The sequence below is a fragment of the Punctularia strigosozonata genome (assembly GCF_000264995.1).
Source record: "Punctularia strigosozonata HHB-11173 SS5 unplaced genomic scaffold PUNSTscaffold_19, whole genome shotgun sequence".
Lineage (NCBI taxonomy): Eukaryota > Fungi > Basidiomycota > Agaricomycetes > Corticiales > Punctulariaceae > Punctularia > Punctularia strigosozonata.
The window spans coordinates 185,179-212,547 of NW_006767451.1; the positions used below are offsets into that span (position 1 = coordinate 185,179).

Sequence of the window (27,369 nt, forward strand, 5' to 3'; positions counted from 1 at the left end):
ATACTCAACAGATAAGTGTACCTCGGGACAGTGGGACCTGTACGCGGTATGTCCACTGCTTTTCCATCTTTTTCGTTGCGCCTTATGAGCTTCGCGTAAAAAGATGCCCTATCGAGTGCTCTATGACGAGCCTTGCGGGCCAATGGTCGTGCCAGATCTCTCTCAGAATCGAATACGATGATCGAGGAGCACCCCTTCCCGGTTCGGAGAGGCAACCCGCTATGTTGTTCGGCCCCGCGATCACGAACAAGGCCGAAATCGAGCTTTGGCTTCGTCGGGCGCAAATGGCCATTCTCAGTCGCCACACTCCATTAGATATCCTCTACACGATGTCCGCGCAACAGCTGAAGGCCCATGCGCAAGCCGACGTGCGGGTGGCCAAGTTCTCCAAGAACGTCGTCTGCGTCAAGATCAACGATCCCGACAGCACGGACCTGTCCTTCATCGATCTTCCTGGTAGGTGATGGTGCAGCCTGGTCGCCACGGGAGTGTTCAATGACAGATTTTCTCAGGTTTGGTGCAGAACGAAGCAGAACAAGCTATCAATATGGTCCGTACCCTGGTCGAGGATGTGATCAAGAGGGAGTCAACGATAGTACTCGTCACTATTCCTGCTAGCGGCGAGTCTTGAGAATGTTCGTGTCTCGCCAGTGCTGATCAAGTGCATCCAGATGATATGGAGAACCAGCAAGCAGTTCTGCTTGCGAGAAACGCAGACCCGGATGGAAGACGGACAGTTGGTTAGTGGACCGTTGTTCACCCAGTTGCGCTCATAATCATGCTTTCATCACTCGACAACGGCTAGGTATAATCACTAAGCCGGACTCCCTCACGTCTGGCGCCTCCAGTGCGCGAGAGAAATGGAGGATGATCATGACCGGCCAATCTCATGTCCTCACAAATGGTGCGTATATCTGCATTGACGATTCCGCTTCTATTGAGGTCCATATGCCACAGGTTACTATGCCGTTCGGCTACCGGACGACGATGAGAGAGCTCGCAATATCACACGTGCCCAGGCAGATGCTGTCGCGGACAACTTTTTCAGGGAAACGTCTCCTTGGAAGGAGGTTATGCAGCAGCACCCCAATCGCTTTGGAATCCCAAATTTTGTTTCGAACATCAGTAAACTGTGAGCAAATCCCGATGTCATCATATACGCTTTAACTCATTCGTCAACCAAGTCTCATGAAAGTGATAGAGGACGCGTATGTCACATACTGCGCTCTATAATAGCTGCTACTAACCAGACTACGCTCTTAGTCTTCCCAAGCTGAAGAGCACGGTAGCTGAGCTCATACGGAAGAACGCGGAAGAGCAGGCGGCGCTTCCCAAGCCACCATCCGAGAACCCGATTGCGGAGCTGCTCAAACTAGTCACCGACTTCTGCCGCGACCTTCAAACAGCCGTCTTTGGACAGAACGACGACAAACGGTTCGTCCAGAAGAATCGTGCCCTGTATAGGATGTTCCGTTGGGCCGTTCACGAGACCGCGCCGGACTTCAGGCCCTTCGAGGACCACAAGAAGTATACCCGTCCCGAGGATCCGATACCCGACACCCCGGAACCTACTTTCTCGGAAGACGATGAGCCTTATGATACAGAGGGTCTCGTCCCCCGACCTCGAACATTGGACCTTTGGGGTGTTCGAAAGGTCATACAAGAGTGAGTGTCCCGTTCCAGGTGTGTACCCTCAAACGGTACGATGATATATAACCGTAGGTCTATCACATGGGAACTTAAGAATACGATACCGTTCGATGCGAAGAAAGTTCTCATCAAGGAGTTCACGACGCTCTGGGATGCCCCGGCGATCACTTGCTTCGAGGGTGTCTCAGAAAAACTCGCGCAACTCATAGAGAAGCTCATTGTCAAATACTTCGGCAGATATCGGCGGCTCTCTGAGACATTGGGGTAGCTCATCTCGTTCACATACTGGTATAAGTACTCTAGCTGACCAGTTGGACGATAGGACCTTCATTCGATCTCAGCTCCCTCTATATCATGATAGCGCGCTCGTTGACCTCAAGAAGGTTTTGGCTCTGGAGAAGAACCCACTATTCACTCAAAACGATCAGTATCTGTCGGCCACGCGAGAGAAATGTTATCTGAGGTACCGGCACATGCATAACAATGCTTCTTCGTATATCCCAAGGCCAGCCGAGGCACGTCACGGCTTTGCCCTTCCCGCAGCACCTGTGTCGCATGCCTATTGTGACATTTCTGGCATCGAAGCCAAGGCCCTTACAGCATTGTCCGACCTGGGGTATCGAGGTTTGACCATCGAGGACCTGAAGCGCTTACACCCTCCGGACGCATTTGAAGATGAGATTGGGATCATGGCAGACGTTAGGGCATACTACCAGGTTGCATATAAGGTTGTTTTCTACCTGAGTCTTGCGAGAGGTTGTTTTGACCAGATCCCTAGAGAATCATCGACTACGTTCCTCTTACGATCGAGCACTCCTTGAATCACGCTCTAGCTGCAGGGTTGGAGGAGAATATCTTTGCGCATCTCAACTTCGAAGATCCTCACGCTTCGGAACGCTTGAAGGACCTGCTAGGCGAACATCCCCTCGTTGCGAAGAAACGGGTCGAACTCGAAGAACGGAGGGTACGGCTTCTTGCAATTGAACAAAAACTCAACGCGTTCCAGTTGTGATTGTGATTGGAAATACTGCGATGTATATTTTTTGGAAAGGTATGGTTAATTCTGTAAGCCCCAAGTGTTTCTATATGTACATAGGAATGTCAGAACGTATGCTTGATCATGTAAAGAGAAGGGTTTGGGATAGGCGTCTACTTTATCTGATCAAGCACCGAGGTTGCGGCTTGCCTCGGTTCGTTCCGACCGTCACGCAAAGAAGAGCTCTGAAGACCGAATTGTGGAGGCTGCTAGTACAAGTACACAGGTGTTCCGACTGCGCTCTCACTTGGCCCGCACGCGGCAGAAGTTGAGCACTCACAGCCTGCCTGCAGGCGCATATTTACGGCATACCGCCAAGCCTCGTGTAGATCAAGTGCGCCGTCTAATATGCATGCTCTGTTCAAGTTCTGACATTCATGCCTTACTAACCCCTACCTCGGTACAGGCCAACACAGGATAAAATTGATCACTCCCACCGACTTTAGCGATGCCCCCCTTCATAATAAGAAATCGAACGTACATCGTCATTCCTACGCAGCACCATATCTGAAGTTTTCGTCCACGCCTCGGGCCTCATCTTCGCTCCAAGCATGCTTCGGCAACGACGGATCTCGACAGCTTTGATCCTTTTTCGTCTTACGGTTATCGCTGCTTTCGTTATAAGAGCTGCGTTCTCCCGGCACCTCCGTCTTCCCTGACCTACCGCCCATGTTGTCCTTCCTTTTGTTTGGTCGTCGCGGGACCCAAGCTTCCGTCGGAAACCAGGTGAATCAGGACCAGACCCACGGAGGGAATGCCAATGGTACCAGCGTTGCGACGGGCGGGGACTCGGATGACCGCGAACTCGACATGGATCACAGTAATTCACGTTCCACGAACCTACTTCATGACTCCGCGTACGCGCGAAGACGGCGCGAGCTCCTTGGACTGCGTCAGGAGCTGGCTGACATGGGGTGAGCTCGTGGTAAAGCGCGTTCAATATCATAATAGGACGCTCAGATGCACGCTATAGCGCCGACACGCTGATTGATCTGCCATGTGTGGCTGTCATAGGCGGCCAGTCAGGTGTGTTTTGCGTTCGCCAACATGCATATCAATGCTCATCATGCGTTGACGCAGCTGGGAAAAGTTCGTTGGTGGAAGCGGTTAGCGGGGTGAGTCAGTATTTCCTCTTCTCTAATTCTGCAGACGAAAATTGGATGTAGATCAGTGTTCCCCGCGATAGCGGCACCTGCACGAGGTAAGAAATGGTCTCGTAATAGCGCGTAACTGGCCTCACAACTTTGTGTTTAGGTGCCCTACCGAGTGCTCCATGACGAGCATCGGCGGACAATGGTCATGCCAAATCTTTCTGAGGATCATATTCGATGACGCAGGGGTGCTACTTCCATTCAGACAGAGGAAGTCTTCTCAGCCCTTCGGACCTCTCATCACGAACAAGGCCGAAATCGAACTTTGGCTCCGTCGTGCGCAAATGGCGATTCTCAGTCGTCACACATCCCCGGAGGTCCTCTACTCCATGTCAGCCGAGCAGCTTAAGTCTCACGCCGCAACCGATCCGCGCGTCGCCAAGTTCTCGAAGAACGTCGTATGCATAAAAATAAACGATCCCGACAGCACGGATCTGTCCTTCATTGATCTTCCTGGTGAGCAGGGTAGCGCCTGGATCTCGGCATCGGAACTGGAACTAAACAAAACGTTCCCTACAGGACTGGTTCAGAACGAGGCGCCTCAAGCAATTGATCTCGTGCGTACCTTGGTCGAGGACGTGATCAAGAGGGATACAACCATTGTGCTCGTGACCATTCCCGCGAGTGGTAAATTCCTATGCTCGTCTTGCATAGAGTCTGTAATCTGACGGAGTGCTACCAGATGATATGGAGAACCAGCAGGCTGTTCTGCTCGCGAGGCAAGCGGACCCGGATGGAAGGCGTACAGTCGGTTAGGATCTCGCCATCCTCGATATAGCATCTGACACTCACGAACCGTAGGCATCATCACAAAGCCGGACTCGTTGACGTCAGGGGCTTCCAGCGCTCGAGAAAAGTGGAAGATGATACTCACCGGCCGATCGCATATCTTGACAAACGGTGCGTAGATTCGCATTGGCAAATTTGCTTTTGTTAAGGCTTCATCTCTACTAGGATACTACTGCGTCCGTCTTCCGGACGACGACGAGCGGTCCCGCAACATAACTCGTGCTGAAGCGGATACCATCGCGGACAACTTCTTCAAAGTAACATCCCCTTGGAAGGACGTCATGCAAACGTATCCTAATCGATTTGGTATCCCGAACTTCGTCTCGGAAATCAGCAAGCTGTACGCATCTCCTTGCTCGTATATTTATAGGGCTATCAATTGATCCATCATCTAGTCTCATGAAGGTTATCGAAGACGCGTACGTCGCTCCGATCTTCTTGGTCGTAGCTCAACTGATCCAAACTATGTTGCAGTCTCCCGAAACTCAGGCGCACAGTCGCTGACTTGTTGAAGGAGAACGAACGACAACTGGCAGAACTCCCCGCTCCCCCATCCGAGAACCCGATCGTCGAGCTCCTCGAACTTGTGACAAACTTCTGCAGCGAGCTCCACCAGACGGTGTTCGGACAGCACGAAGACAAGCGTTTCGTCCAGAAAAATCGTGCTCGTTACAGCATGTTCAAGCTGGCTATCCGTGCCACTGCCCCGGACTTCAGGCCGTTCGATGACTACACGAAATATAACGAACCTGAGAGCCCTCTTCCTGAAGAAAACGACGAGATTAATGACGACGCGAGTCTTTCAAGCGCTCCCACCGCTGCCGGTTATAATGGCAATGCGAACCTACCAGTACGAGACAAGCCTCGGCCCTTGGATCTGTGGGGTGTCAGGAAAGTGATACAAGAGTGAGTGCATGCGCACAGGACATGACTGGCTTGTCCCTGAGTGTAGGGTGACAGATCCATCGCCTGGGAGTTGAAAAATACGATACCCTTCGATGCGAAGAAGGTCCTGATCAAACAGTCTACGGGGCTGTGGGACGCGCCAGCGATCGAGTGCTTCGAAGCTGTGTTCTCCGAACTCGGGGAGCACCTTGATGTGCTAGTCACCAAACATTTTGGCAGGTATCATCGACTCTGCGAGATCCTCAGGTGAGAACAACCGATCCAGCCGTATAATATATCCGCTCAGGAACGGCAGAACCTTCATTCGGTCCGAATTACCTGCGTACCATGAACAAGCCCTCGTCGACTTGCGCAAGACCATAGCGTTGGAGAAGAATCCTTTCTTCACCCAGAATGTCCAAGATTTGCCTGCAACGCGGGAGAAGTGCTTTGTCTTCTACCGACGCGTTTATTGGAACGCTCTGGGTTACTTGATTGTCGTCAAAGATTCTCGGACACCAAGTCCCGCTTATCATTACAACCACAGTCAGAGGGAGGAAGACGAAGCCGCCGCGCTGAGGGCGTTGGCCAAGATCGGCTATCGCGGGTTAAGCGTTGCGGATCTAAGACACCTACATCCTCGGGAGGCCTTCGACGAAGAGCTAAGCGTGATGGCAGACGTCAGAGCTTACTTCCAGGTGGCATATAAGGTAATGTACTATGGCATGTTCGCGTAATATTTTGCTCATTTTCGCTCAGAGATTCATCGATAACATTCCGCTCACCATTGAACACTCTCTGAACCAGGTCGTAGCCACGACACTGAAGCGCAGCGTCCTGACGCATCTTCAATTCGACGATCCGCAGGCGTCCGAGCGCCTGAAAGATCTGTTGGGTGAAAGCTCGGAAGTGTCGCGAAGGAGATCCAATCTTCAGGAGCACAGAAGGCGGCTCATTGCGATCGAACAGAAGTTGACCGCGTTCCAGTTGTAAGCCAGCTCGCCATCGAGGTGTATATGCCTTGGTTATGCTGTGCTCGCACGTATAGACTTGATCTCCGGAGATGATTTCTTGCAATCCATTTTTGACGACCAACTTGCGCGCTACCCTCCTGAGAAGGATACAACTGACTTCGAAGTGAGAATGACTGGGGAGATGAAGGGGTGGCTAAGCACGAGAGCAGAGCACTTTGTTTGTGCAACTTGTGGCGTGAACGCGCGCTTTTCCCTGGGTCTCTCTGCACCTGCAGCAATCCTTCATTCCGGCCATCTATACTTGTCTGCAAGGGGCGACTCGACTATCTCTTACCCATACAACGTTGCTGGCAGCCTGCTACGATATTCATTAGTCAAGTACCTGCGCAGAACGCTGCGTACGAGAGCGACTGTTTAGCTCTGCTCGCAGGGTATCGTTTCCTTGACCACAGTAAGCTAACTGTCTCTCTCGAAGCCTCACGAAGGCCTCACCAACGACTGCGAAAGTGACTGAGACATCGTTCTCTAGTTGACGGACTGATACTGCTGCACACTTCATGCTCCCGCACGGCCTGCTTTGGTTGCTCCTTGCATCCCTTACACCCGCACAAGCCCAGAATGTGCTCAACCTCGGCGCCGTCTCCGACTTTTCTGGCGCCAACCTCACATCCACTCCGACATTCTCCTTCCCTGCGTCATCACAGCTCTCAGTGTCGGTCGCCCTGTGCTCGAACGCTTCAGACCCTCCGAGGTTCTTTATCACTAACAACACTGCGCTCGATGGCCCAACGGTAGCGTCAGGAAGCGGTAGCAATATATGGGAGATCACGCTGAAGGATGGGTATGGGAATTGGACAGGGCCAGCCCTGGATGGTGGGATGATAGCGGGAAATAACCTAGGCGATTTGCGATTCCAGATAGCTCTGTCCAGGGATGGTGTGTTCTCAGTCTTGCTGTACGAGCACATACTAAGTGGCATATCGCAGGACCCGCTCACGAACATCTGACCACGTTACCCTACTTCGGTGACACGACCTCTAACGAAGCCCTGCTGTTCTCTCCGCCCTGGGATCCTCCATCTCTATACCAACCATCCTTCCCCAACTATACCCTACCACCAGCCAATCTCTCCTTTCCGGACCCATCATTCGTCACGCAGCAAAACAACTCCCTCTTCGTCTTCGAAACCTCCTCTTTTCTGCCCACCAATACTCCCCTGACCGCTTGCGCGGTACAGTCTCAGACATCTGTGGGCCAACAACAAACGCCGACCACCTGGCTCCGCGACGCCAATGGATGGAGGTCGGAATGGGTCCTCTCCGGCCTGGAGCCGTTGAAGAACTACACCGCCTTCGTCGTTGTCAACAACACCAAGCTCAGCGGACCCATCAACTTTGTTACCAAGTCCGGTACGCTCCATCCGTACCCCATCTTTGAATTCCCCTTCACGTCTCCCACAGCTCGTTTCTCGTGCCCCCTGGTGCATGACCTGCCCTATTGCCCAGGCGTCTCCTGGGCCGTTCCAATCGCACAACCTACATTTCCCAACCTCGCGCACGACGCACACACCCTCCCGTCTTCTATATCCTCTCCGCTCCTGCAATACCTTACGAACTTCACCACGACGCTCACCACCACCGCCTGCGGGCGTGACATCTATTCGCCCCGGCAGACGTGTGCCGATTGCCAACGTGCGTACCGGTCTTGGCTCTGCACGGTCGCCTTCCCGCGGTGCTCAGAAAGCGCACCTTCTTCCTCTTCCTCTTCCTCGTCTCAACAATCTCAAATCCAAGGGCAAGGGCAACAGCAGCAGCAACCCCTTTCCGCCCTGGTCCCCGTCTCCACCTCCTCGCCACGGCGCAACCCGCTCGTGCCCCAGTTCGGGACGAGCTACCAGCAGCTGCTGCCCTGCCTCGAGACGTGCAACGCCGCGGACCGCGCGTGCCCGACCTTCCTCGGATTCAAGTGTCCCACGAAGCGGTTCAACGCGAACGAGAGCTACGGGGTCGGGTATATCGATAGCGGGGAGGAGGGCGAGCAAGGCGGCGGCATGACCGGCGCTGCGCAGGATCGATGGGGCAATGTGTGGTGTAATGCGGGATAGGGGGTAGATCAAATCTGTGGATCGGACGCTGTAAGCACGTTGGAATAGGATGATCTGTATTGGTACTTTGGATGTGTACGCCGTGGACATGGACTTGTGATCTTGCGAGCGGCGAAACTGTTATGCGATACGGAGTACGCAGGTTGTTTATATATCATCATTCCCTTCGGTTTCTACACGTACATTACATTCGATACATCATCAAAGCGTGTCATCTCGCTCAGCAGTCATTGAGTATATCCAACAGGGCCGACTTCTCCGCGCTGTCGATGGTAAGATCGTAGTGGTGCTTCACCGTCGCCCAAGCGCGCGCGTACGTGCATCGGTAGCTCGCCAGCGGTGGGACCCACTCGGCGATGTCCTTGTCGCCTGTTTCGAACACATACGGACGTCAGCGGAAGCAGGTCTCGAAGGGGTAGGAAAGGGGACCGCGACGCGCCTTTGGACTCGTTCAAGTTGTCCGTGACGGCGAGCAGCTGGGGCCGGGTGAGGTCGTTTGCGAAGGCTTCGCGCTGCGCGGCGGTCCAGCTCCGGGCGCCGGATACCCAGGCTTCTTTCAGAGGGACGAGGTGGTCCTGCGTGGCATCGAGGAAGAAGAGGTGTCAGTTAGTCTCGTCGGGGTCAGTGGGAGACGGGGTAGAGGGGAACGCACGATGTCGAGATCGCTGGCGAGGTCGGTGGCGACGCCGTCGTAGGGCGAGACCCAGTGGCCGGAGGTCGCCTTGCAGGAGCTGTCCGTGACGACGTCGGTGCCGTCGCGCTTGAGCACGGCTGGGTGGCGAGGTCAGTTCAATCCTCGATACGGATCAATGGATGGGATGCGCACTCTCTCTGGTGTCACACGTCCCTGAGACTTTACAGCAATCAAAGGGATGATAGTAAGAGTCGGGAAGATCGAGACGTACTAATGTCCCATGTCTTGAACTTGGAGCGTGCATAGGCGGGCGAATTGACCTCATCGGCTACGGTGAGCTCCGAGACGTAGGTGCGCGCCGTCGCCGCTGTCACGGGCGTGGGCAAGGCGCGCCCATAAATAGCGATTGGAGCAGCGATAGAGGACCCGACTAGCGCCAGGGCGAGCAACGCGGACGTGGAGAGGCGAACCATGGCAGAGTCAAGTCGAGGCTATCGGTGGGCTCAGAGCGCCGGCTGCAAGACCATCCCGACCATCGATCTATCCCTTCTTATGCAATTACCTCAATCGCATTGGGGACCTCGCAGGCAAATGGGGACCGGATTGTCAAGACCGCGGTGCTTCGTATAGATAAACGTGCGCTTCCGACCGCGAGGTAGACGTCCAGCTGAGCGACACGCTCTGAGAGCACGAGAAATGCTATGAGCGAGACAGCTATGCGACACGGGCTTGGCGATATGAACCGCGTGGATAAGTGAATCGTGAAGCCCTTCTTGATGACGAAGAGGCGCGAAGAGAAGACAGATCTGCCACAGTGGCTGATGTCTCGTAGGAGGGTTGCAGACCGGCATCGGGTCTAGTTACGGGGGAGAGGAGATATGGATCTAAAGAGATCAGATGAGCATCTCGTCAACTGTGTGGATTGCGGTATAGACATGAATTCCTGCACTCACGATAAGTATCGTATACCGGACAAATTCCGATTACGTTGTCGCAGCCTTCGGCGAGCCTTTATGCGACGCTCAGATGCGAACATCGGCGAGCTCCTGATACTGACAACTATACCGTATGAAAGGTTTCAACCAGCAGCGCGAGAGCCTCGAACAGCCGCACCGAGGAAATAGGGAAGGAATGTGGGAACGGCAAGTCGGTCCGATTTGGTCCGGCGAACCTCTGGCACGCATCGGCTTGACCACCGACCACCTCCATCGATCCGCTGCTGCTGCTTTCCTTCCAGATACTCAGCGTGCTGTGGATGCGTGAATGCTGATGAGATATAGGGTGGAAAATCTCGCGTTAAAGGGCACGTTGCCTCAGCGCCGCACTTACCTCCCTAGCCGTCTGGGTCCCCCGCCTCCGGCTCCCGGCACTCCGTGCCATGCCCATGGGTTACCTGCTGATCATTATGAGCGTAATAGCGCATGCGGGCTGCCTATCATACTGGTCATGTCTTGATAGCGGATTGTTGGTCAGAGGTGCCCCTTCAGTGAACGCTTCGTCTGACTACGCAATGAGGAAACTGCTGCTCGCCCGCGTTGCTCACGGTTTCTTTTCTTGCCCAACTATGCCTAATGATGACCTCACCCCGGTCTATAACAGCTCAAGGTGCCCCGGCGGAGCCCCCTGATCATCGAGGGTGTCGCCGTTTGTATTGCACTCTCGGAAATACCTCGGACAAAGCGCTGCAAACGGTCCGGGCTACCCACGGCGCGCTCGTTTCTCGCAGCATATAAGGCTGAGTGGTTTGGCCATATGGACCCTGCGTGACTTCCACTAAGCGAAATGGCGTTCATCAAGGTATCTGGGACCAAGCTCGTGGACAAGGATGGCAAGGAAATCATCCTGCGTGGCGCTGGGTTAGGCGGATGGATGAAGTTCGTTTCATCTTCGTCATGTTCCAGTCAATGGTGCTGATTGGAGGGATAGTATGGAAAACTTCATGACCGGATATCCCGGGACCGAGTATCAGATCCGGACTGCACTCGCGGAGGTTATTGGACCCGAAAAGTCCGAGTTCTTCTTTGACAAGGTACGATCGTCTCGTATCGCAATGGGGCCCAATATTCACGCAGACGAGTCCAGTTCCTCGAGTACTTCTTCTCTGAGGATGATGTTATCTTCTTCAAGCAGCTTGGTCTCAACTGCATCCGGATTCCCTTCAACTATCGTCACTTCGAAGGTACTTCCTTCTGCCCGGTGCCCCCCAGATCCACTGACGGGATGCCCAGATGACATGAACCCTCGCGTGCTGAAGACGTCCGGCTTCAAGCATCTGGACCGCGTCATCGACGCATGCGCCAAACACGGCATCTACACCATCCTCGACCTACACACCGCCCCGGGCGGCCAGAATACCGACTGGCACTCAGACGCCGGCACGCACATCGCCAACTTGTGGATCCACAAGGACTTCCAGGACCGCGTCATCTGGCTCTGGGAGCAGCTCGCGGAGCACTACAAAGACAACGCGTGGATCGCGGGCTACAACCCGTTGAACGAGCCGACGGACCCGAGCCAGAGCCGACTCATCGAGTTCTACGGCCGGGTGCACAAGGCGATCCGAAAGATCGACCCGTACCATGCCATCTTCTTCGACGGCAACACCTTCGCGTCCGACTTCTCGCACTTCGGCGACGCGCATAAGGACTGGGACAACACCGCGTACGCGATCCACGACTACACCCTCTTCGGCTTTCCGGCGTCGCCCGAGAGCTACGTCTCGAGCGACGTGCAGAAGCGGCGGCTCCGGAGGAGCTACGAGAAGAAGCGGGAATGGATGGACCAGAACGGCCTGTGCGTGTGGAACGGGGAGTGGGGGCCCGTTTACGCCCGGAAGCAGTACGAGGGCGAGAGGACGGACGCGATCAACACCGAGCGCTTCCGTGTGCTCAAGGACCAGCTCGAGATGTACAACAAAGACCGACTCAGCTGGTCTATCTGGTTGTACAAAGGTGCGCATTCCCGAAGTTTGCGCTCCTCGTCGACCTGCCGCTCATCGCCCCTTCGTAGACATCGGCTTCCAGGGCATGGTATACGTCTCCCTCGACACCCCCTACATGAAGCACTTCAAGGACTTCCTCGCTAAGAAGCACCGCCTCGCCGTCGACGCGTGGGGCACGGATACCTCCGCCGTACAACACATCTACCAGCCCCTCATCGATCATATCGCGCAAGAGTTTGACGAAGAGCACCAGCACCTGTACCCCTGGCCGGTGTGGAAGATGTCCGATCGCGTTGGCCGACTCTCGCGCTGCATCCTCGTCGCCGAGTACCTCGTCAAGGAGTGGGCGGAGCACTTCAAGGGCATGGACGAGGCCCAGCTCGACGAGCTTGCGCAGAGCTTCAAGTTCTCCAACTGCCTGCACCGCGACGCGCTCAACAAAATTCTCACCGAGAACGCCAGCCTCGTCGCGGAGCAATGAGATAGATAGAAAACGGAACAGATCGTCAACTGTACTATGTATGCAATCCGGATCCTGACGACAATATATGGTTTCGATAACAGGTGCCCTCCAATAGATAGCGAGAAGCCGGTGTAGGGAAGAGAAAGCAACGATTTCTAGGGCCTTCATTTCAGCTTTGCGAACATGTCTTTGGAATTTCGCAGATTCTCGACTTCGGCCTCCAACGTCTTGCGCTGTTGAGTCCTTAGTTTAAGGCTGGTTCACACTATACCAAGTACTCACCTTATCCTCGTTCAGGAGGCGCACGTCCGCGGAGATGATGTTTTCGTAGTCGGGCTGCGACTCGACTTTGCGGATCTTTTCGAGATTCATGAGCGCGAGCTGCAGCTTTTTATCTGCCTTGGCGATTTCCACGTCGAGGTCGACTTGACCCTGGAGCACGGATAATGCGGGTGTCAGCGACCGCCTAGCTTGTCGATCGAGAGTTTCTTACCCGGACGAGAACGAAGATGGTGATCGTCGGCGTCAACACGGTCGACCCGCAGCCCTCGGGGATTTCGCTGAGTTCTTTCACCACCTTCGCGCTCTTCCCGCCTTTGGTGAGGGCGACGATTGTGGAGGCTTGGGATTCGAACAGGGCCGCCTCGTTGTCTGACTGTACGCGGATGAAGACTACGATGATTGTCAGATATCGCAATTTGTGATACCACAGGGACAGCCGCTCACATTGAATGTCATTTTGGAGGCTGTAGGACGCGGCGAGGGAGCGGCCGGTCTTCAGGGCGGAGAACACGAGGTCGAAGTCCCTTTCGGCGTCCTCGAACACCATCGCGGTATCCTGATTGGCAACATCAGCATCGTCGTATATGAGTCGAGTCGAGAATGACATGCATGTTGAGGGTAGTGGGAGATCATGATCGATGGGGTCGTGTCGTTGGGCCGACGTGGAAGGCGTTGCCACAGTTCCTCGGTGACGAAGGGCATGAAAGGGTGAAGCAGGCGCAAGCCGTGATCAAGACACGTGTACAGCGTCTGCTGCGCAGACACCTTCGTCTCGGTCGATGCAAACTCGTCCGTCATGGGCTTCATCGCTTCCTATTGCTCCTATGAGATCACACGCGAAAGACTGATGTTCGCACGAGGGCTCACGATGTAGACGTCGCATAACTCATACAGCCAGAAGCTGTACGCAGCGGACGTGGCCTGCATGAAGTTGCGCTCCTCCAGCTGCTTATTGATCTCTGCCGTGGCAGCGTTGAGCTTATGCAAGATCCAGCGCTCGACAAGGCTCTCCCGACCCGTCGGCTTGGCGGTTGGCTCCGGAACGAACGCCTCGTCGAGCTTGAGCATCGCGAACTTGGTCGCGTTGAAGATCTTGTTGCAGAATTTACGGTAGCCCTCCACGCGGAGGATCTCCAGGTTGATGTCGCGACCTTATCCCGATCTCGTCAGCCTATCGCAATCGTCGGTGGATCGTCACGTACCTCCGCCGCTGTACGCGCATAGCGCGAACCGGAGCGCGTCCGTGCCGCACTGCGGGATGCCCTTCGGGAAATCTTTCTTCTGGCCTGCCTTCGCCTTCTGTATCTCCTTTTCGTCGAGGTTTCCCTCGTAGAGCTTCTGGTGCAGGTCCTCGAGCGCCAGGCCCTGTATCACGTCCAGCGGGTCGATCACGTTCCCGAGCGACTTGGACATCTTCCGCCCGTGCGCATCGCGGATCATCGCGTGGCAGTACACCTCCCGGAACGGCACCTTGCCCGTCAGGTGAATGCCGAGCATGACCATGCGCGCGACCCAGAAGAAGATGATATCCCATCCGGTCTCGAGCATCGAGGTCGGGTAGAACGTCTGATAGTCCTTTGTCTGTAGGAAGGGGGGGGGGCTTCAGCGTCCGAAAGAGCAGAGACAAGATGAGGAAGATGACGAACGTTTTCCGGCCATCCGAGCGTGGAGAAGGGCCAAAGGCCGGAGGAGAACCAGGTGTCGAGCACGTCCTCGTCCTGCTCGAGCGTGAACGGCTTGCCAGCTGCGAGCTTCTTCGCGCGCTCCGTCGCCTCCTCGGGCGTGCGTCCCACCACCCAGCACTTGCTATCAGCGTTCTACCATCTTTTTTCAGTACGCGCATCATGGTGCATCACACGACAAGAGGACTCACGTCGGTCTTTTCACCCTTTACCTTGACGAGGTATGCAGGTACACGGTGTCCCCACCAGAGCTGGCGGGAGATACACCAGTCCTGAATGCCCTCAAGCCAGCGGTACCAGTCGCTCTCGGTCTGCTTAGGTTGGACGGTGAGCTCGCCCGCGCGCGTTCGCTAACGTCAGGCCGTTCAGCTCCTGCATCGGTTCCGATCGAGACAAAAAGGATCTCCTAACCTTCAGCGTCTCCTCGGCAAGCGGCTTCGAGTTCACCCACCACTGCGGCTTCATGATCGGCTCGATGATGTCGCCCGATTTATTGCAGATCGGGATTTGCATCGGGTTGTCCTTCGTCTCGACGTACAGTCCGGCGTCCTTGAGCGCCTGCACGACCTGCACCCTCGCGTGGAATCGCTTGACGCCCTGTCGGGGGCACACCCGGTCGTGAACACATTCTCCCCAGAGTTTCATCGCGGTGCAATGCACTCACCGCCCACCGGCCCGCGTTCTCGTTGAACGTGCCGTCGTCGTTCATGATGTTGATGAACTCGAGGTTATGCCTGATCCCGACCTCGTAGTCATTCGGGTCGTGCGCGGGAGTGATCTTGACGGCGCCCGTGCCGAAGGCCATATCAACGACGATGTCGTCCGTGATGATCGGGATCCGACGGTCGAGGAACGGGTGTCGGGCAAACTTGCCGTGGAGGTGCGTGTAGCGCGGGTCCGCGGGGTGCACGGCAATGGCGGTGTCGCCGAGCATGGTTTCGGGACGGGTCGTCGCGACGATAATCTTCTCGTCTGTGTAACAGTCGATGTTGGTAGGCGCGCGTTATGATACGTGAAGGGGGACGTTACCTGAGCCGTCGATGGGGTAGGCGAAGGAGGTGATGGCGCCAAACTCGAATTTCTCTTTCGGGTCGTAACCGGGTACACTCAAGAAGGTTCGACCGTCGAGCTGCTTTTGGTCTACCTAGGATGTAGGCGCACATCAACATTTTTTTTGGATGAGGATGCGACGTGGGGAGCTTGTTTGCCTACCTCGAGGTTGGAGAGCGTGGTGTTGAGGCGCACGCACCAGTTGACGAGGCGGTTGGCGCGGTAGATGATCCCGTCCTCGAAGAGCCGGCAGAAATTCTCGGTGACGGCGCGGTAGCGGGGCTACGGTGAGTATATGCGCGTGAGCGATAGGGCCAGATCGTGATAAATGAGACGAGTACCTCGTCCATGGTGAACGCGGACCGTGTCCAGTCATAGCTGCCGCCGAGGCGTCGGAGCTGGTTCGCTATCCTGCCCTGATAACTAACGCACCCTGTCAGAACATCATACCTTCCCTGGCCAAGCGCTAAATACGTACTCTTCCTTCCACTCCCATACCGTCTCCAGGAACTTTTCCCTGCCCAAATCGTGCCTCGTCCGTCCGCTGCTCTTGAACAGCCGCTTCTCGACCACGCTTTGGGTGCTGATCCCAGCGTGGTCGAAGCCGGGGATAAACAGCGTCGTCTTGCCGCGCATGCGGTACCAGCGCACGAGCGCATCCTGGATCGCGGTTGTGAGCGCGTGGCCTATGTGGAGCGAACCGGTCACGTTCGGCGGCGGCGCGGGGATGACGAACATATCCTCCGGCGCGGGCGGTGTATCGGGTACGACGGGCGTGAAGAACCCCTGGGCCTCCCACCAGTCGTACCAGGCGGCTTCGACGGCGATCGGGTTGTAGCCGGAGCCCATCGGCTGGGTGGTATCTGCGATATTGGAGGGTCAGCTCCGGTGCGTCGAGGAGCAGAGAGGACGAGGGACGGACCTTTCTTTTCGCCCTTGGGCGTCGTGTTCACAAACGCGGGCTCCTCCTCCTTCTTAGCTTTCTCCGCTTTCGCCTTCTTCTCCCCGGCGGGCGTCGCGGCGGCGACCTTGGTCGCTTTCGCGGCCAGCTTGGCCTGCTTCTCCGCCATCTTCGCTTGCTTCTTCGCTGCACGACATTATTGAAAACATAACCGATGACTCGAGGTATCTGACGCACCTGCGCTCTTGGTCAAGGCCGGGCCGCTGCCGGCCTCGTCGGGCACGGTCGGGGCGGGCTCGTCGTTCGGTGTCTGCGCCATCCTCCTCGCAATGCTTGTCGTCAAGTTTCTGGCGGTCGCGCGGGGAACGGCGGTAGCTGGAGGGAGGAATCGATGCAGCCAAGCTCGCATCTAATCTCTATCAGTTTTCCGAGTCAGTTCTGGAGTCTCGTGACCGCAATGAGTCGAGCGCGCTCGATTGGGCGGAAAATGTTGATAACGGACCTCACTAGACAATTTCCTCTCAGTTAGATGAGACGTAGATTCATGAGGTAGGTTGTTTTCACCCTGAAGGACAATGTGCGAATGGTGCTGCACTCAACCGAATGAGCCAGCTCAGAGACACCCTCCCGAACGCGACGCGGAGGGACACAGGAGCGGGAAAGGAAGGAGGAACACAGCCACACTAGATTTCATGTTATCCTCCTCCGTCGCGCTCGGCTTGTTCTCGTTGCGCCGTTCCACCTGATCTAAGCCGTTTCCACCGGTCTATATCCCATCGGCGAGCAAACAGGGGAGATCATAATGACCGTACTTCTCTCCAAGGCCGAAAAATCCTACATTCAAGCGTCCCTTCAAGCAGACCCATCCCTGCGCGGGGATGGCCGTGGTTTGCTCGACTTCCGGGCGCTCGCGCTCGAGACGGGCGTGTCGCCCTTGACGAACGGATCTGCGCGCGTGAGGATAGGCACCGGCGACGGCGGGACTGAGGTGCTAGCAGCGGTGAAGCTGGAGGTGGAAGACGTGGGCAAAGATGACGGCGTCGACGGCGGCAGGCTGAATTGTTCCGTTACGTGGTACGTGCATGCTGCGTATTCACATCACATCCGTCTCTTCTATTTGTATGGAACGTGGTTGTTGACGCGATGCTGACTGGAACGAAGAAAAGCCTGCCCTCGGCCTACCCCCACCTTGCCCCGACCGCGCTGGACGAGCTCTCCGCCGACCTCAGCGCCCTCCTCCACACCACGCTCGCGCACCCCTCCCTCCTTCCTTCTAACCTCACTATCATCCCGAACAAAAAATCTTGGGTCGCTCACCTCGACTGCGTCCTCCGGAGCGACGGCGGCAACGCGCTCGACGCGCTCTTCGTCGCTGCCCGTGCCGCGCTGTGGGACACGAAGGTGCCGCGGACGCGGAGCGTAGAGTACAAAGCCCACGGACGTGGTGCGGGCGCGGGAGCGGCCAAGGGAGATGATACGGCAGCGATGGACGTGGAAGGTGCGGCAGCGGGAGAGAACGAGGACGCGAGCGGGTTCGACACCCGCCAGATCTTGCGCGCGACGGATTTCGAGCTGCCGGACTACTGGGACGAGGGCGAGCCGCTCGGGAACCGCGAACGGTGGCCCGTCTGCGTCACGCTCAACGTCGTACGTGCCCTACCACTCCTTTTCTCGTATGGAATGCGTGAGTTGACCGCGTGTGTTTGGCAGCTCCCGCCGCTATACTATCTCGACGCGACCGCGCCCGAGGAGGTGTCCACCCCGCTTCGCCTCGTGCTCCTCTTCTCCTTCCCCGCGACGCCGGCCGAGCCCGTGTTGCAGGGTATGCGCCTCCTCGGCGCCGGCGAAACGGATCTCAGCCTTATCTCAAAACTCATCTCTGTAAGCAAACGAGAGACTGTTCTCGATCCAATCATCGCATTTTTGCTGAGATACGGGGATGATCAGGAGGGACGGAAACACGCGCAAGAGCTGCATGCGGCGCTCGAGGTGAAGCTTCGAGACGAAGACTTAAGGCGGAATGAGAAAGCGCGGCTACGGTTCTCGACTAGATGACCCCAGTCGTCGAATGTTGTACCCACGTCATGCAAATCCGTTCTACTCTGGGCTCGAGCTGATGTCGTAATTCGACGTGCCCGTGGACAGCTAAAGCTTCGTGAGTTGAGCGACCGTGTCTTCCGTAGACGTGTCTCGTTCATTGATGCGGCGTCGGGAATCCGAGCTCAGTTGTATCCTTGTAGAATCGTTCCTGTTCGACGTCCCGGAAATGAGGTGTTGACCCGATCTTGCAATGCACCGCGCCATCGACATCAGAACCACCGTGTGTTCAATCCGGACATCGGCGGCGTTGAGTCGTGGTCCCTGCTCTCGTGGTGCTGTGTATGCCATCTGTCGCGAGAAACAATGAACATCGCCATCCGAATATTGGTGATATACTGATGTTCCGTCCAGCGGATGACCTGTCTGATTCAGACATCAACTTTGGAGCTGGCTGGGAGGGCTTCTGAGTGATGTCAAGTCGTAGTACATTGTAAGGTGAGCTATTATCAGACTCACACGTAATTGTTCAGTATATGAACATCAGGAAAAACCGGATTTGCTAAAAGCGTCCTAAAACGTATCAAAACGTGCTCATTTAGTGGCTTTAGAGGGTTTCGGTACCCAATAAGCGACTCTTTCGATAGTCCGACTTTTCCTGATGAACAAGATATCATCAAATTGTAATTTCAAGCTCGAATTTTACCTAGGTAGGGGATAATGTGTACCGTGGATGCATGGCGCGGGACTGTATTCGAACATCTTTGCTAATCCTATCACTGCTCGCTGGGCTGTTCTTCGTACTACCTCTTGACATTATCGCCACTTATCGAGATACTGCTAGTGGTTGCTCCGCAGGCATGCTCGCGGTAGCACTGTACTGGCACAAACACTATCATCATATGCATTCCTACCCGTTCCGTTACATTGTACATTGAGCAGACGTTCAGGCGGCGACGGCAACCACTGGATGACACTGCACAAAAATGGTCTCCACGCGGCTTCAGCACGTACGTCCTTTGTTGACTAGTCTGGCATGGTTTTAATGGAATAGTTGGCGCGCAGAGATATGCAATGATAATGAGTTCGGTTAAATCGTTATACCGAGACATTTACCTGAAAAGCGGCAAAACCAAAGACAAAACAAGATTAAAACCCGTCGTGCTTGCCGAAGACATCGATATCCTCAGGCAAGTCATCGACTAGAGATTACGTTAGCCTGCGGTACTGGGGCGCAGAGAGACTAGCGTACCCGAAGCAACTTCTCCTGTATTCACAGGGACTGCAGCGACCATGACCATGACCTGAAGAGTAACGATGACCAGAGACAGGCATCGAATGATAAGTGACTGCTGCATTGTCAGGTGCGGTAGAGGTGTCGACGGTGAGCTGAAGACCTTGCGTGAACTTGTCCAGTACTTATACAAGTTCAATACCGCAATAACAATGAGGCAGGATACCATACAAGGCACGCTTCCAGACGATGGAAATGCACTACCGTCTGATCTGGCATCCGAATCAACTCATGGATCCTAAGATTATACTTCTACGATAAGATATGGAATGTTCTCGAATCTATCCGTGTGTATATGGAGTCATCATTCCGTTACATCAATCTCATGCCAAGCAAGCATATGATACTCTTCCATGGAAATGGGAAGCCCACGTCAAAGAAAGGTTACCCGAGCCATGCGAGTGCCCTGTGTGCTTGCAAGGAAGCGTCTCTTGAAATGATAAGGTATGGCATGTAAGGGTATCTGCCAGCCAAACACGTGCGGCGGGGCAACGGGTTGTTCACCTATTGGACCTTGGCGGCGATATACCGACCTTCCAACGAAGAATACCGTCGTCATGTAAAAATATAACAGAACAGTGGCCTCTGGTACCACATTTCGGGCTCAATATTTGTCTCCATACGCTCCAGAGATATTGCATACATCACTTTGGGAGCTACTCGTAAACACTCTTTGACTACACATGCATCCATCGACGAGTAATATTCATGGCTTTGAGATCATCACCCACATTGGAAAACCACCGGAGACATTTTCATATTGCTCGTGGCTCTTGCTCTCATATTTCCAGTGCTTGTACATGAGCATCTGGACACAATGACGAGATGAGGGTATAAGCGACTGTTGATAATCAACGCGCTGCATGACGTACGTTCCGCTCTGTTTCGGTCTCGAGAACAACAGCCTTTCCCTCGGCGTGTGCCTATGAGGACATTAGCCTTGCCATTACGGCCTGTCAACTCATATCCTTACCTTCGGCACGATGGCTTGCATGAGGGCGGTACCTATGCCCTTGTTTTGTAGCTCGGGAAGAACTCCGAACATCTGGAGGTGCCAGGATGCCAGCTTCTGTCCTTCCCCTAGAGCGTGCTCGACTTGCTGCTCGTATTTAGGAAGAAACTGGAAAATTGAACATCAATCGCATGAAGTCGGGTGTAGGGGCCGAAATCATACGTATACTGTCCACCATTGAGAGAGCTCAGGCGGGAACTTCTTCTCCAGCAATTCGTTAAAACCAGCTTCTCCTTGATCTTCGCTGTGGGACAAAACAGAATGAACACCAGTAGAAAGTTACATTCGATGTAAGAAAGCGCGAAACCTGTCGAGTAAAACTCTACCCGGAGGAAACCATGCGGCAACACCGGCGATGTCAATATCGCCGTAACTTGCGAACCAGAGTTGACCTCCGATTGCTGTAGCGGCAATCGTGGCTCGCTGAAAGGCGAAGTTCAGCGACTGATCTCCTCCAATGCACGCATTGACGAAGGCATCTATCTCGCAGCAATTAGACTGTGACGTCACACATCCAAAAGCATCATCGCTGACCATCCTTGAACGCCTGTTCCAGAACTGTAGCGGCTCGATCCAGCTCAGCCGCTGTAAGATACCTGAGAGCATTACTCAACGAGGACCACGCAGTGACGTACAAGTTGGCTTGGCAGCGTGGCGAACTTGAATGGCGGACATCACAACGTCAGGTCACCTGGTGAGGACTTCGCCTGACTTCTCGCCTTTATATGATACTACGTGCATCACAGATCCGGCAGCGCCCATCGGCCGCCTCCTTTTCTCTCCACAATCATGCACTTCCGAGCCAGCAGAAGAGCAACTATACCAGTCTCGTCTCTCCCGTTCCAAGAATACTTTGCGCAGCGTTACATGTCACTAATTTATCCGCTCACTGCCCTACAAGCTTCTGGAGTTCGATCGCAATAGAAACGCCCGGTATCTTCGCGTGCTTAGCTGTGTGACGGGACGCTGGACTGATCTAGTCATGTCCCACTGAGGTAATTCATGTCCCACTGAGGTAACCTCGCTCCAGCTGCGCTTCCCGTAAAGTGCGTCAACGACTTCCTCCTTGCCCCGATCCCGGTCAAGTGACTCTTGTGATCTTCAGAGAAAGTAGTATACTCTGTTTGTGTACTCTATGTAGTATCATGAATATTCTCTAACTCATGCTCATATGCAGTCAGGAGTCGGGACCCACGGCTGGCGCCAGCTTACACACGTTGAGGTATGGCGATAACCGCATGCATGTTGCCCAATCGGGAAGGAGCCGCTTCGTGAAGTCCATGTAGCATCAATCCATTGCTATCGCTCCTCCATCTGCCGCGCCGTTCGTGTTCTTTCTCGAGAGAACGACGGACCTTGCGAGTAGGCGCATTAACCATGCTAGGCAGCCGTGGACCCTGGGCTTCACACTCGTGCCTGAAGACCTCCGCTGGCAGCTCGCACCACCGACTTCGCGCAAGGGCGCTCGGAACTCGCCAGTCTTCGGATATTGTTGGAGTGACCGCCGTGACGCACTTGAAACGTACGACGATTACGTTACACATGGCACTGCGAGGGTCCATGCTGTCCTCGTTCACTGACGCTCGCTCAACGATTTACTTATATCTGGAAATTGATTGGACAAAACTAGTGCAGTTCCGTCGGTGGATCTAGGCTAGCCAACAAGGAAGACGGATGTCATGTGGTGGAACTTCCATCTGAACTGTGCGTGAGTTCTCCGGACAGCCTTGCTTTCACCCCTGAACCTTGTGCATTGCCATCAGTAACTTCACACTTCGAACAGGGCCGCCCTCATTCCTGCACTCAGCGACCCTCTCCCCCGACGAGAATTCCCCTTGACCCGAGCTATGCAATCAATCACCTGTGCAGGATGGGATTGATCCTCAGTCCGGGGATGTGATAGCTCTGGCCAGTTTCGGGTACAAGCAAGAGTTTAAACTGGTCTTCGGCGCTATTGAAATTTTCGGTATCGTATTCATTTTCGGTATCGTATTCTCTGCACTGTGCATTTTGCCGGCGCTGTCGTGCGTGATCAGGTTCCTGCGTTCAACAACGTATCGAATAATGCCACCAGGACCGTACTGGTTCTCACGTACAGAACATCACGTCACAGAAATCCATATATCAAGCATGTGACAGTCAATACAGAGCAGGGAGGACACGCAGCTCACGCAGCTAAGTCTCGGTCTTTGCGAAGTTGGTTATACTACAAAGTGGCCTTCTCACCGCTAACGACAAAGCTCGGGAGGGATTCAGAGGGATTCAAAGCGTGCTCGGCGGAGTTCTGCGACGAAATATCCACAGCTGGTATCGACCAGTTCGTTGTGGCCTGGGCTTCAGGGTCTCGTCTGCTACGGAGGCGCAATGGCGTCATAGGCACAACCTTCGTTGAATCGGAGGCGAACGTATCGCCGGTGGTCGTGACCATCTTCGCCGTATCTTTGGTCCACGCGCGTCCTTGGCATGTGCGCATGATAATCAGGAGGGGTGCAATGGACTAAGTCGCTCATCAGCATTGTATGCACGGACCGGACGAGCGGGATGCATACCTGCACCTGACCGAGGACCGGTAAGAAGATGTTCTGAGCTGGATCGTTTCTGGCGTAGGTGATTATGAATGCCAGTCCGACCGCGCAGTACAGAAACGCAGATTCGACGAGGATGGTGGAGATAGAAAGATAGGGACTGCGATGGTGAGGCCCCATCACTTTCCTCAGCTTGTACCGCATGTACAGCAGGCGCACGACGATCAAGGTCGTGAGTAGTAGTGTCGCTCCTATGGAGATGCACCAGTACGTTAGCGCGAACTTGACGCTTAACTGCTTCCATATATTATCGCCAGGTTCTGCAATTTGCGACAGTAGAAGGCATGACATGACTGGAGATAGTCACAATCAGTACTTCTTGAGATGATTCGATTGTGCTCCTTTCTTACCGACAGACACCGTATAGAACACGCCAGGGATGGCTGTCAGCCATAAGTTTGAGTTCCAGATTAGATGAAAACGATAAAGCTGTGTTACGGTATCAAGCTGTGCACATGTAGGGATTAAGCTTTGGCGAACCAGTAGTCCATCCTGAAGCCAAGTGTTGACAATGTAGACACCGTAGCTCAGGACGTTGATCCAAACGCCGTTCTGCTCAACGAAGTAGGCATTCGGGCCACCCGGATAGTCTCGATTGTCAACAAAGACCATCTCATTGAACTTGATGTTTGCCGCATTTCCCAGTGAACCCAGAATAAAGAGCATGACGATATACACGAGCATGGCGTAAGACCGCTTCGGATGCGACTTCAGCTGCTTAATCAGAAGGTCCAAGCAGATAAAGAACAGCGTAGCATGAACACCTGCGGACGGATGATCGTTGAGTTTCAACAAGGTGCAGCACAGCCGAAGAGATATGCACCATAGCCTACGCCGCCGAGAACGGCTCCGTTCAGGTTCTCCCTCTCTGACAGAAGGTCTGCTTCAGTCTCGTTTGCTGGAGCCCACTTTGAGACGCGAAATGTTGACATGGAGAAACGATCACGGGGAACATCTAGCCCGAGGAATGGTGATCGAGCGATTTAAGTGTCCGTAGGGCTGACATAACGCTGTCCAACAAGAATCCATCCTCTTCGACTGCTAACCTTCGAGCCGACGTATGTGAAGCTTCGCCCTACATGCAACCACTACATCACTGATGTAGAGAATCCCTGTAATACCGAGTCGTAATGATAACAGCCTTGCGATAATTATGGAACGAGTTCACCTGAAGCTCTGTATATGGATTCTCTCTCCAGATAAGCGGGGATGCACAGCTTGTCCACGAGTTACTTAACCATGGTATGCTTCTACATATGGATAGAAGATTTGTGCGGAGATACGTAGAATCTAGGCGGCCCATGTGTAAAGTTCGTTTTGGCATGGTAGTCTCGCGGAGATAGGATCATTGCCGTCATGCGTGTGGCCGCCTTCGTGGCGGGTCTCAATTCAGCGTCGTGGCGTCGTGTGGCAGTAAAGACTGATTTAGGTGTGTGCACATGGGACTATTTGCACTGATATGTGCACGAGAATTCTCCATAGAGGTATTGTTTCCGATACGAGTGTGAGGCTGGAGTCGGCATCGTTGTGTCCGGGAACAGCGTGTCACACAGACCGAAATATCCTTCAGTATGTGAGTCGGCATTTGTGAATCATCACGATGAACAATCGATTGGGATGGTATTCATGTATGCTTCGATTTCTGAATTAGGGTCCGGACTGCTGCTCTGATGTTGCAATGATCATCGAAGCATAGACAGAGTTCCTTGCTCATCGGGGTTGGAGCCGCACTCGGTCCTTTGCATACCGCCTTCTGTGGCTGCCAGCACTTGATCAGCACTTGATCACCGTTCCTAGTCTCTGACCCTGGCTTCTTCCTCCGCCGACACGCAGTACAGCACGACTGCACAAAATCGTCCTGCAATCCCCTCGGATCACCCGGGCTACATACATCAGAGCATTTGATAAGTCTCCTGTAACCAATCCTTCTCCCCCATCCGTCTCAGGTCGTTTTGTGCATGCCGCTTCATCATCTGCTTCAAGGGCGAAAATCTCTTCGGATGCGAGCTACGCATCCTTTTGCACTGTTTTCATTGCTCATCGTGAACCTTGGAATATGGCTTGCAATCTTGAAGACGAAATATGCGAGTAATAATACATTGACAGTAGACGGTGCACATTGTGAGCACTTCCACTGTACACCCGACGTGACCGAGCTTCAACTTCGCAATACAGCATTCATCGGGGATGACTTCCCAATGTGGTTGCAGAGGGATATCAGTCCCGCAGAGATGACGTTCGAGGAGAGCGTCCGTTTGAAGGTGGACGGGTCTCTGGCCGGCGCAGAGTGGTTCTCACAGCGAGTCCCGGCCAAACACGCTGGGTACATCCAGCTTGGCCCGGAGAAACGTCTTTTTGCGGTGGCGATGTATCACGAGCTTCACTGCGTCAACACGTTCCGTAAAGCATTGGCGGACCCAAAAGATGCGGATGGAACACCTCACCACGTCCAGCACTGCCTCAATTATCTTCGCCAACTCTTCCTTTGTTCCGCGGATGCTACTCTCGAACCCTACGATTGGACGTTGAGGAACTATACCCAGGAACCAGTAGGCATTACTCGCCAGTGTAGGGACTGGACTGTCGTCTATGAGCGGATGGAGGAGAGCTACGATTCGTGGGTGCGCTTTCAAAGGAATAGACAGCACGGGGTGAGTACTTCGATGTGATTTGCGGAGCTGTGGACTCATCTCCGCGCAGGATTCTAGTGCTGGACAGGAACGGAAGCCTTGACGGGACTCGAGCTAGGATGTGCTGCAAATACTCCACGCCAGTATCAAGACACATACTGATGTACGCCCAGAAGCGTCATGTTCAGAGAGAATATGTCAAAGGTTCCCATCGAGGCTATTCTTGAATAGGAGTGTAATATACTGTGCTGTACCAGGAGATACGCGGAAGCTCGAAGGTTGTGTCCATACCAGTGCGTGCGGATGCACAGTAACATGTGAGTACGATGCGCGAAAACCGACCAAGGACCTCACTCAATCACTGAGGACCATATGCGCTTACATCATTGCAAAATCAGTAAACAAGGTTTCTGTCTCAGCGTCCTCGCAGTAGAAAACAGTCGTGAGTGCGCGTACTTACCATGGTATTACACATCGATCCATCGGCTGCTGCGCCCTACCAGTGCGTCGCAGCCTGCGATTCATGACCTCGTCTTCCATGGAACCGCAATGGCGTCATAGGCACGACCTTTGTCGAGTCGGAGGCGAACGTAGCGCCGGTGGTCGTGACCATCTTCGCCGTATCTTTGGTCCACGCGCGTCCTTGGCATGTGCGCATGATAATCAGGAGGGGTGCGATGGACTACGTCGCTCATCAGCATTGTTTGCACAAACTCGACGAGCGGACTGCATACGATAGGAAGATGTTAGGGTTAGATCAGCACATTCGCCGTCGAGTTCGGGCGACAGGGAGCCTATCATCAATGTACACGTGACACAGCCGAAAGCCGATAGCACAGCAACTGGCTGTTCCGCTACCGGGACCTCGTCGGCAATCTACCTACCTACTCGGTTCGCAGGCTTCACGTCTCCCCAGGTCGTGGTCGATGACATTGGCGAATACAATGCGTCTTTGGCAACCAAACACAACATCACAAGCTTATGCCAACATACACACTCCGGACACCGTGGACGTTTCATCCCCCCGTCAACTACCCCAGGCGGCGGTGCATCGTCACGATGTCGCGTGTTGCAGAAGGAAAACACCTGTGGACCGCGACCCGTCAGGCTTACTACCTCGGAACGTAGTCGCTATCAACACACTCAGAGCTGGATGCGTACCTTTGTTCCCGGATGACCGCCGATTCTGCCAGAATTCGACGGCGCAGCTGCTAGTCCCCACGTCTCCCGCAGCGCAGGCGAATTCGAACGTCTGGAGCGTATCTGACG

At 54.4% G+C, this 27,369-nt stretch overlaps 9 protein-coding genes across 9 annotated transcripts; 5 read left to right on the forward strand and 4 right to left on the reverse strand.

The window, feature by feature from the left end:
• Positions 1-3,355: 3,355 nt before the first annotated feature.
• On the forward strand, positions 3,356-6,504 carry PUNSTDRAFT_138850 (uncharacterized protein; the record flags this gene model as incomplete). The annotated part of the gene is made up of 14 exons (XM_007388529.1): positions 3,356-3,600; positions 3,660-3,712; positions 3,767-3,801; positions 3,853-3,887; positions 3,941-4,293; positions 4,357-4,464; positions 4,520-4,588; positions 4,639-4,737; positions 4,792-4,966; positions 5,022-5,045; positions 5,101-5,532; positions 5,587-5,778; positions 5,828-6,221; positions 6,271-6,504. The coding sequence occupies 14 exons, from the start codon at positions 3,356-3,358 to the stop codon at positions 6,502-6,504; spliced, it is 2,448 nt and encodes an 815-aa protein (XP_007388591.1).
• A 538-nt stretch (positions 6,505-7,042) lies between these two features.
• PUNSTDRAFT_138851 (uncharacterized protein) lies at positions 7,043-8,589 on the forward strand (the record flags this gene model as incomplete). The annotated part of the gene is made up of 2 exons (XM_007388530.1): positions 7,043-7,421; positions 7,472-8,589. 2 exons carry the CDS (start codon positions 7,043-7,045, stop codon positions 8,587-8,589), a joined length of 1,497 nt encoding a protein of 498 aa, XP_007388592.1.
• Positions 8,590-8,734: 145 nt separating this feature from the next.
• On the reverse strand, positions 8,735-9,853 carry PUNSTDRAFT_122963 (uncharacterized protein). The gene is made up of 5 exons (XM_007388531.1): positions 9,495-9,853; positions 9,416-9,442; positions 9,242-9,360; positions 9,029-9,164; positions 8,735-8,958 (listed from the first exon to the last, which is right to left on the reverse strand). Exons 1-5 carry the CDS (start codon positions 9,694-9,696, stop codon positions 8,810-8,812), a joined length of 633 nt encoding a protein of 210 aa, XP_007388593.1. The 5' UTR covers positions 9,697-9,853; the 3' UTR covers positions 8,735-8,809.
• A 1,152-nt stretch (positions 9,854-11,005) lies between these two features.
• On the forward strand, positions 11,006-12,645 carry PUNSTDRAFT_116613 (glycoside hydrolase family 5 protein; the record flags this gene model as incomplete). Its single annotated transcript, XM_007388532.1, has 5 exons — positions 11,006-11,097; positions 11,150-11,252; positions 11,306-11,402; positions 11,452-12,174; positions 12,233-12,645. The coding sequence occupies 5 exons, from the start codon at positions 11,006-11,008 to the stop codon at positions 12,643-12,645; spliced, it is 1,428 nt and encodes a 475-aa protein (XP_007388594.1).
• A 146-nt stretch (positions 12,646-12,791) lies between these two features.
• Positions 12,792-17,157, reverse strand: PUNSTDRAFT_122965 (uncharacterized protein; the record flags this gene model as incomplete). Its single annotated transcript, XM_007388533.1, has 18 exons — positions 17,045-17,157; positions 16,780-16,958; positions 16,564-16,728; positions 16,120-16,504; positions 15,983-16,064; positions 15,804-15,923; positions 15,621-15,735; positions 15,256-15,563; positions 15,003-15,188; positions 14,783-14,941; positions 14,556-14,726; positions 14,112-14,490; positions 13,777-14,060; positions 13,519-13,722; positions 13,354-13,465; positions 13,121-13,299; positions 12,910-13,059; positions 12,792-12,860 (listed from the first exon to the last, which is right to left on the reverse strand). The coding sequence occupies exons 2-18, from the start codon at positions 16,949-16,951 to the stop codon at positions 12,792-12,794; spliced, it is 3,240 nt and encodes a 1,079-aa protein (XP_007388595.1). The 5' UTR covers positions 16,952-16,958; positions 17,045-17,157.
• Positions 17,158-17,344: 187 nt separating this feature from the next.
• Positions 17,345-18,597, forward strand: PUNSTDRAFT_138855 (ribosomal protein S5 domain 2-like protein; the record flags this gene model as incomplete). Its single annotated transcript, XM_007388534.1, has 4 exons — positions 17,345-17,616; positions 17,709-18,189; positions 18,253-18,423; positions 18,490-18,597. 4 exons carry the CDS (start codon positions 17,345-17,347, stop codon positions 18,595-18,597), a joined length of 1,032 nt encoding a protein of 343 aa, XP_007388596.1.
• Positions 18,598-19,728: 1,131 nt separating this feature from the next.
• Positions 19,729-21,560, reverse strand: PUNSTDRAFT_47662 (uncharacterized protein; the record flags this gene model as incomplete). The annotated part of the gene is made up of 9 exons (XM_007388535.1): positions 19,729-19,781; positions 19,832-19,986; positions 20,605-20,681; positions 20,746-20,796; positions 20,847-20,993; positions 21,054-21,129; positions 21,268-21,364; positions 21,420-21,470; positions 21,521-21,560. The coding sequence occupies 9 exons, from the start codon at positions 21,558-21,560 to the stop codon at positions 19,729-19,731; spliced, it is 747 nt and encodes a 248-aa protein (XP_007388597.1).
• Positions 21,561-23,091: 1,531 nt separating this feature from the next.
• PUNSTDRAFT_76736 (uncharacterized protein) lies at positions 23,092-24,402 on the reverse strand (the record flags this gene model as incomplete). Its single annotated transcript, XM_007388536.1, has 5 exons — positions 23,092-23,382; positions 23,435-23,763; positions 23,821-23,899; positions 23,951-24,234; positions 24,294-24,402. 5 exons carry the CDS (start codon positions 24,400-24,402, stop codon positions 23,092-23,094), a joined length of 1,092 nt encoding a protein of 363 aa, XP_007388598.1.
• Positions 24,403-25,701: 1,299 nt separating this feature from the next.
• On the forward strand, positions 25,702-26,203 carry PUNSTDRAFT_138857 (uncharacterized protein; the record flags this gene model as incomplete). The annotated part of the gene is made up of 2 exons (XM_007388537.1): positions 25,702-26,121; positions 26,171-26,203. The coding sequence occupies 2 exons, from the start codon at positions 25,702-25,704 to the stop codon at positions 26,201-26,203; spliced, it is 453 nt and encodes a 150-aa protein (XP_007388599.1).
• Positions 26,204-27,369: the final 1,166 nt, after the last annotated feature.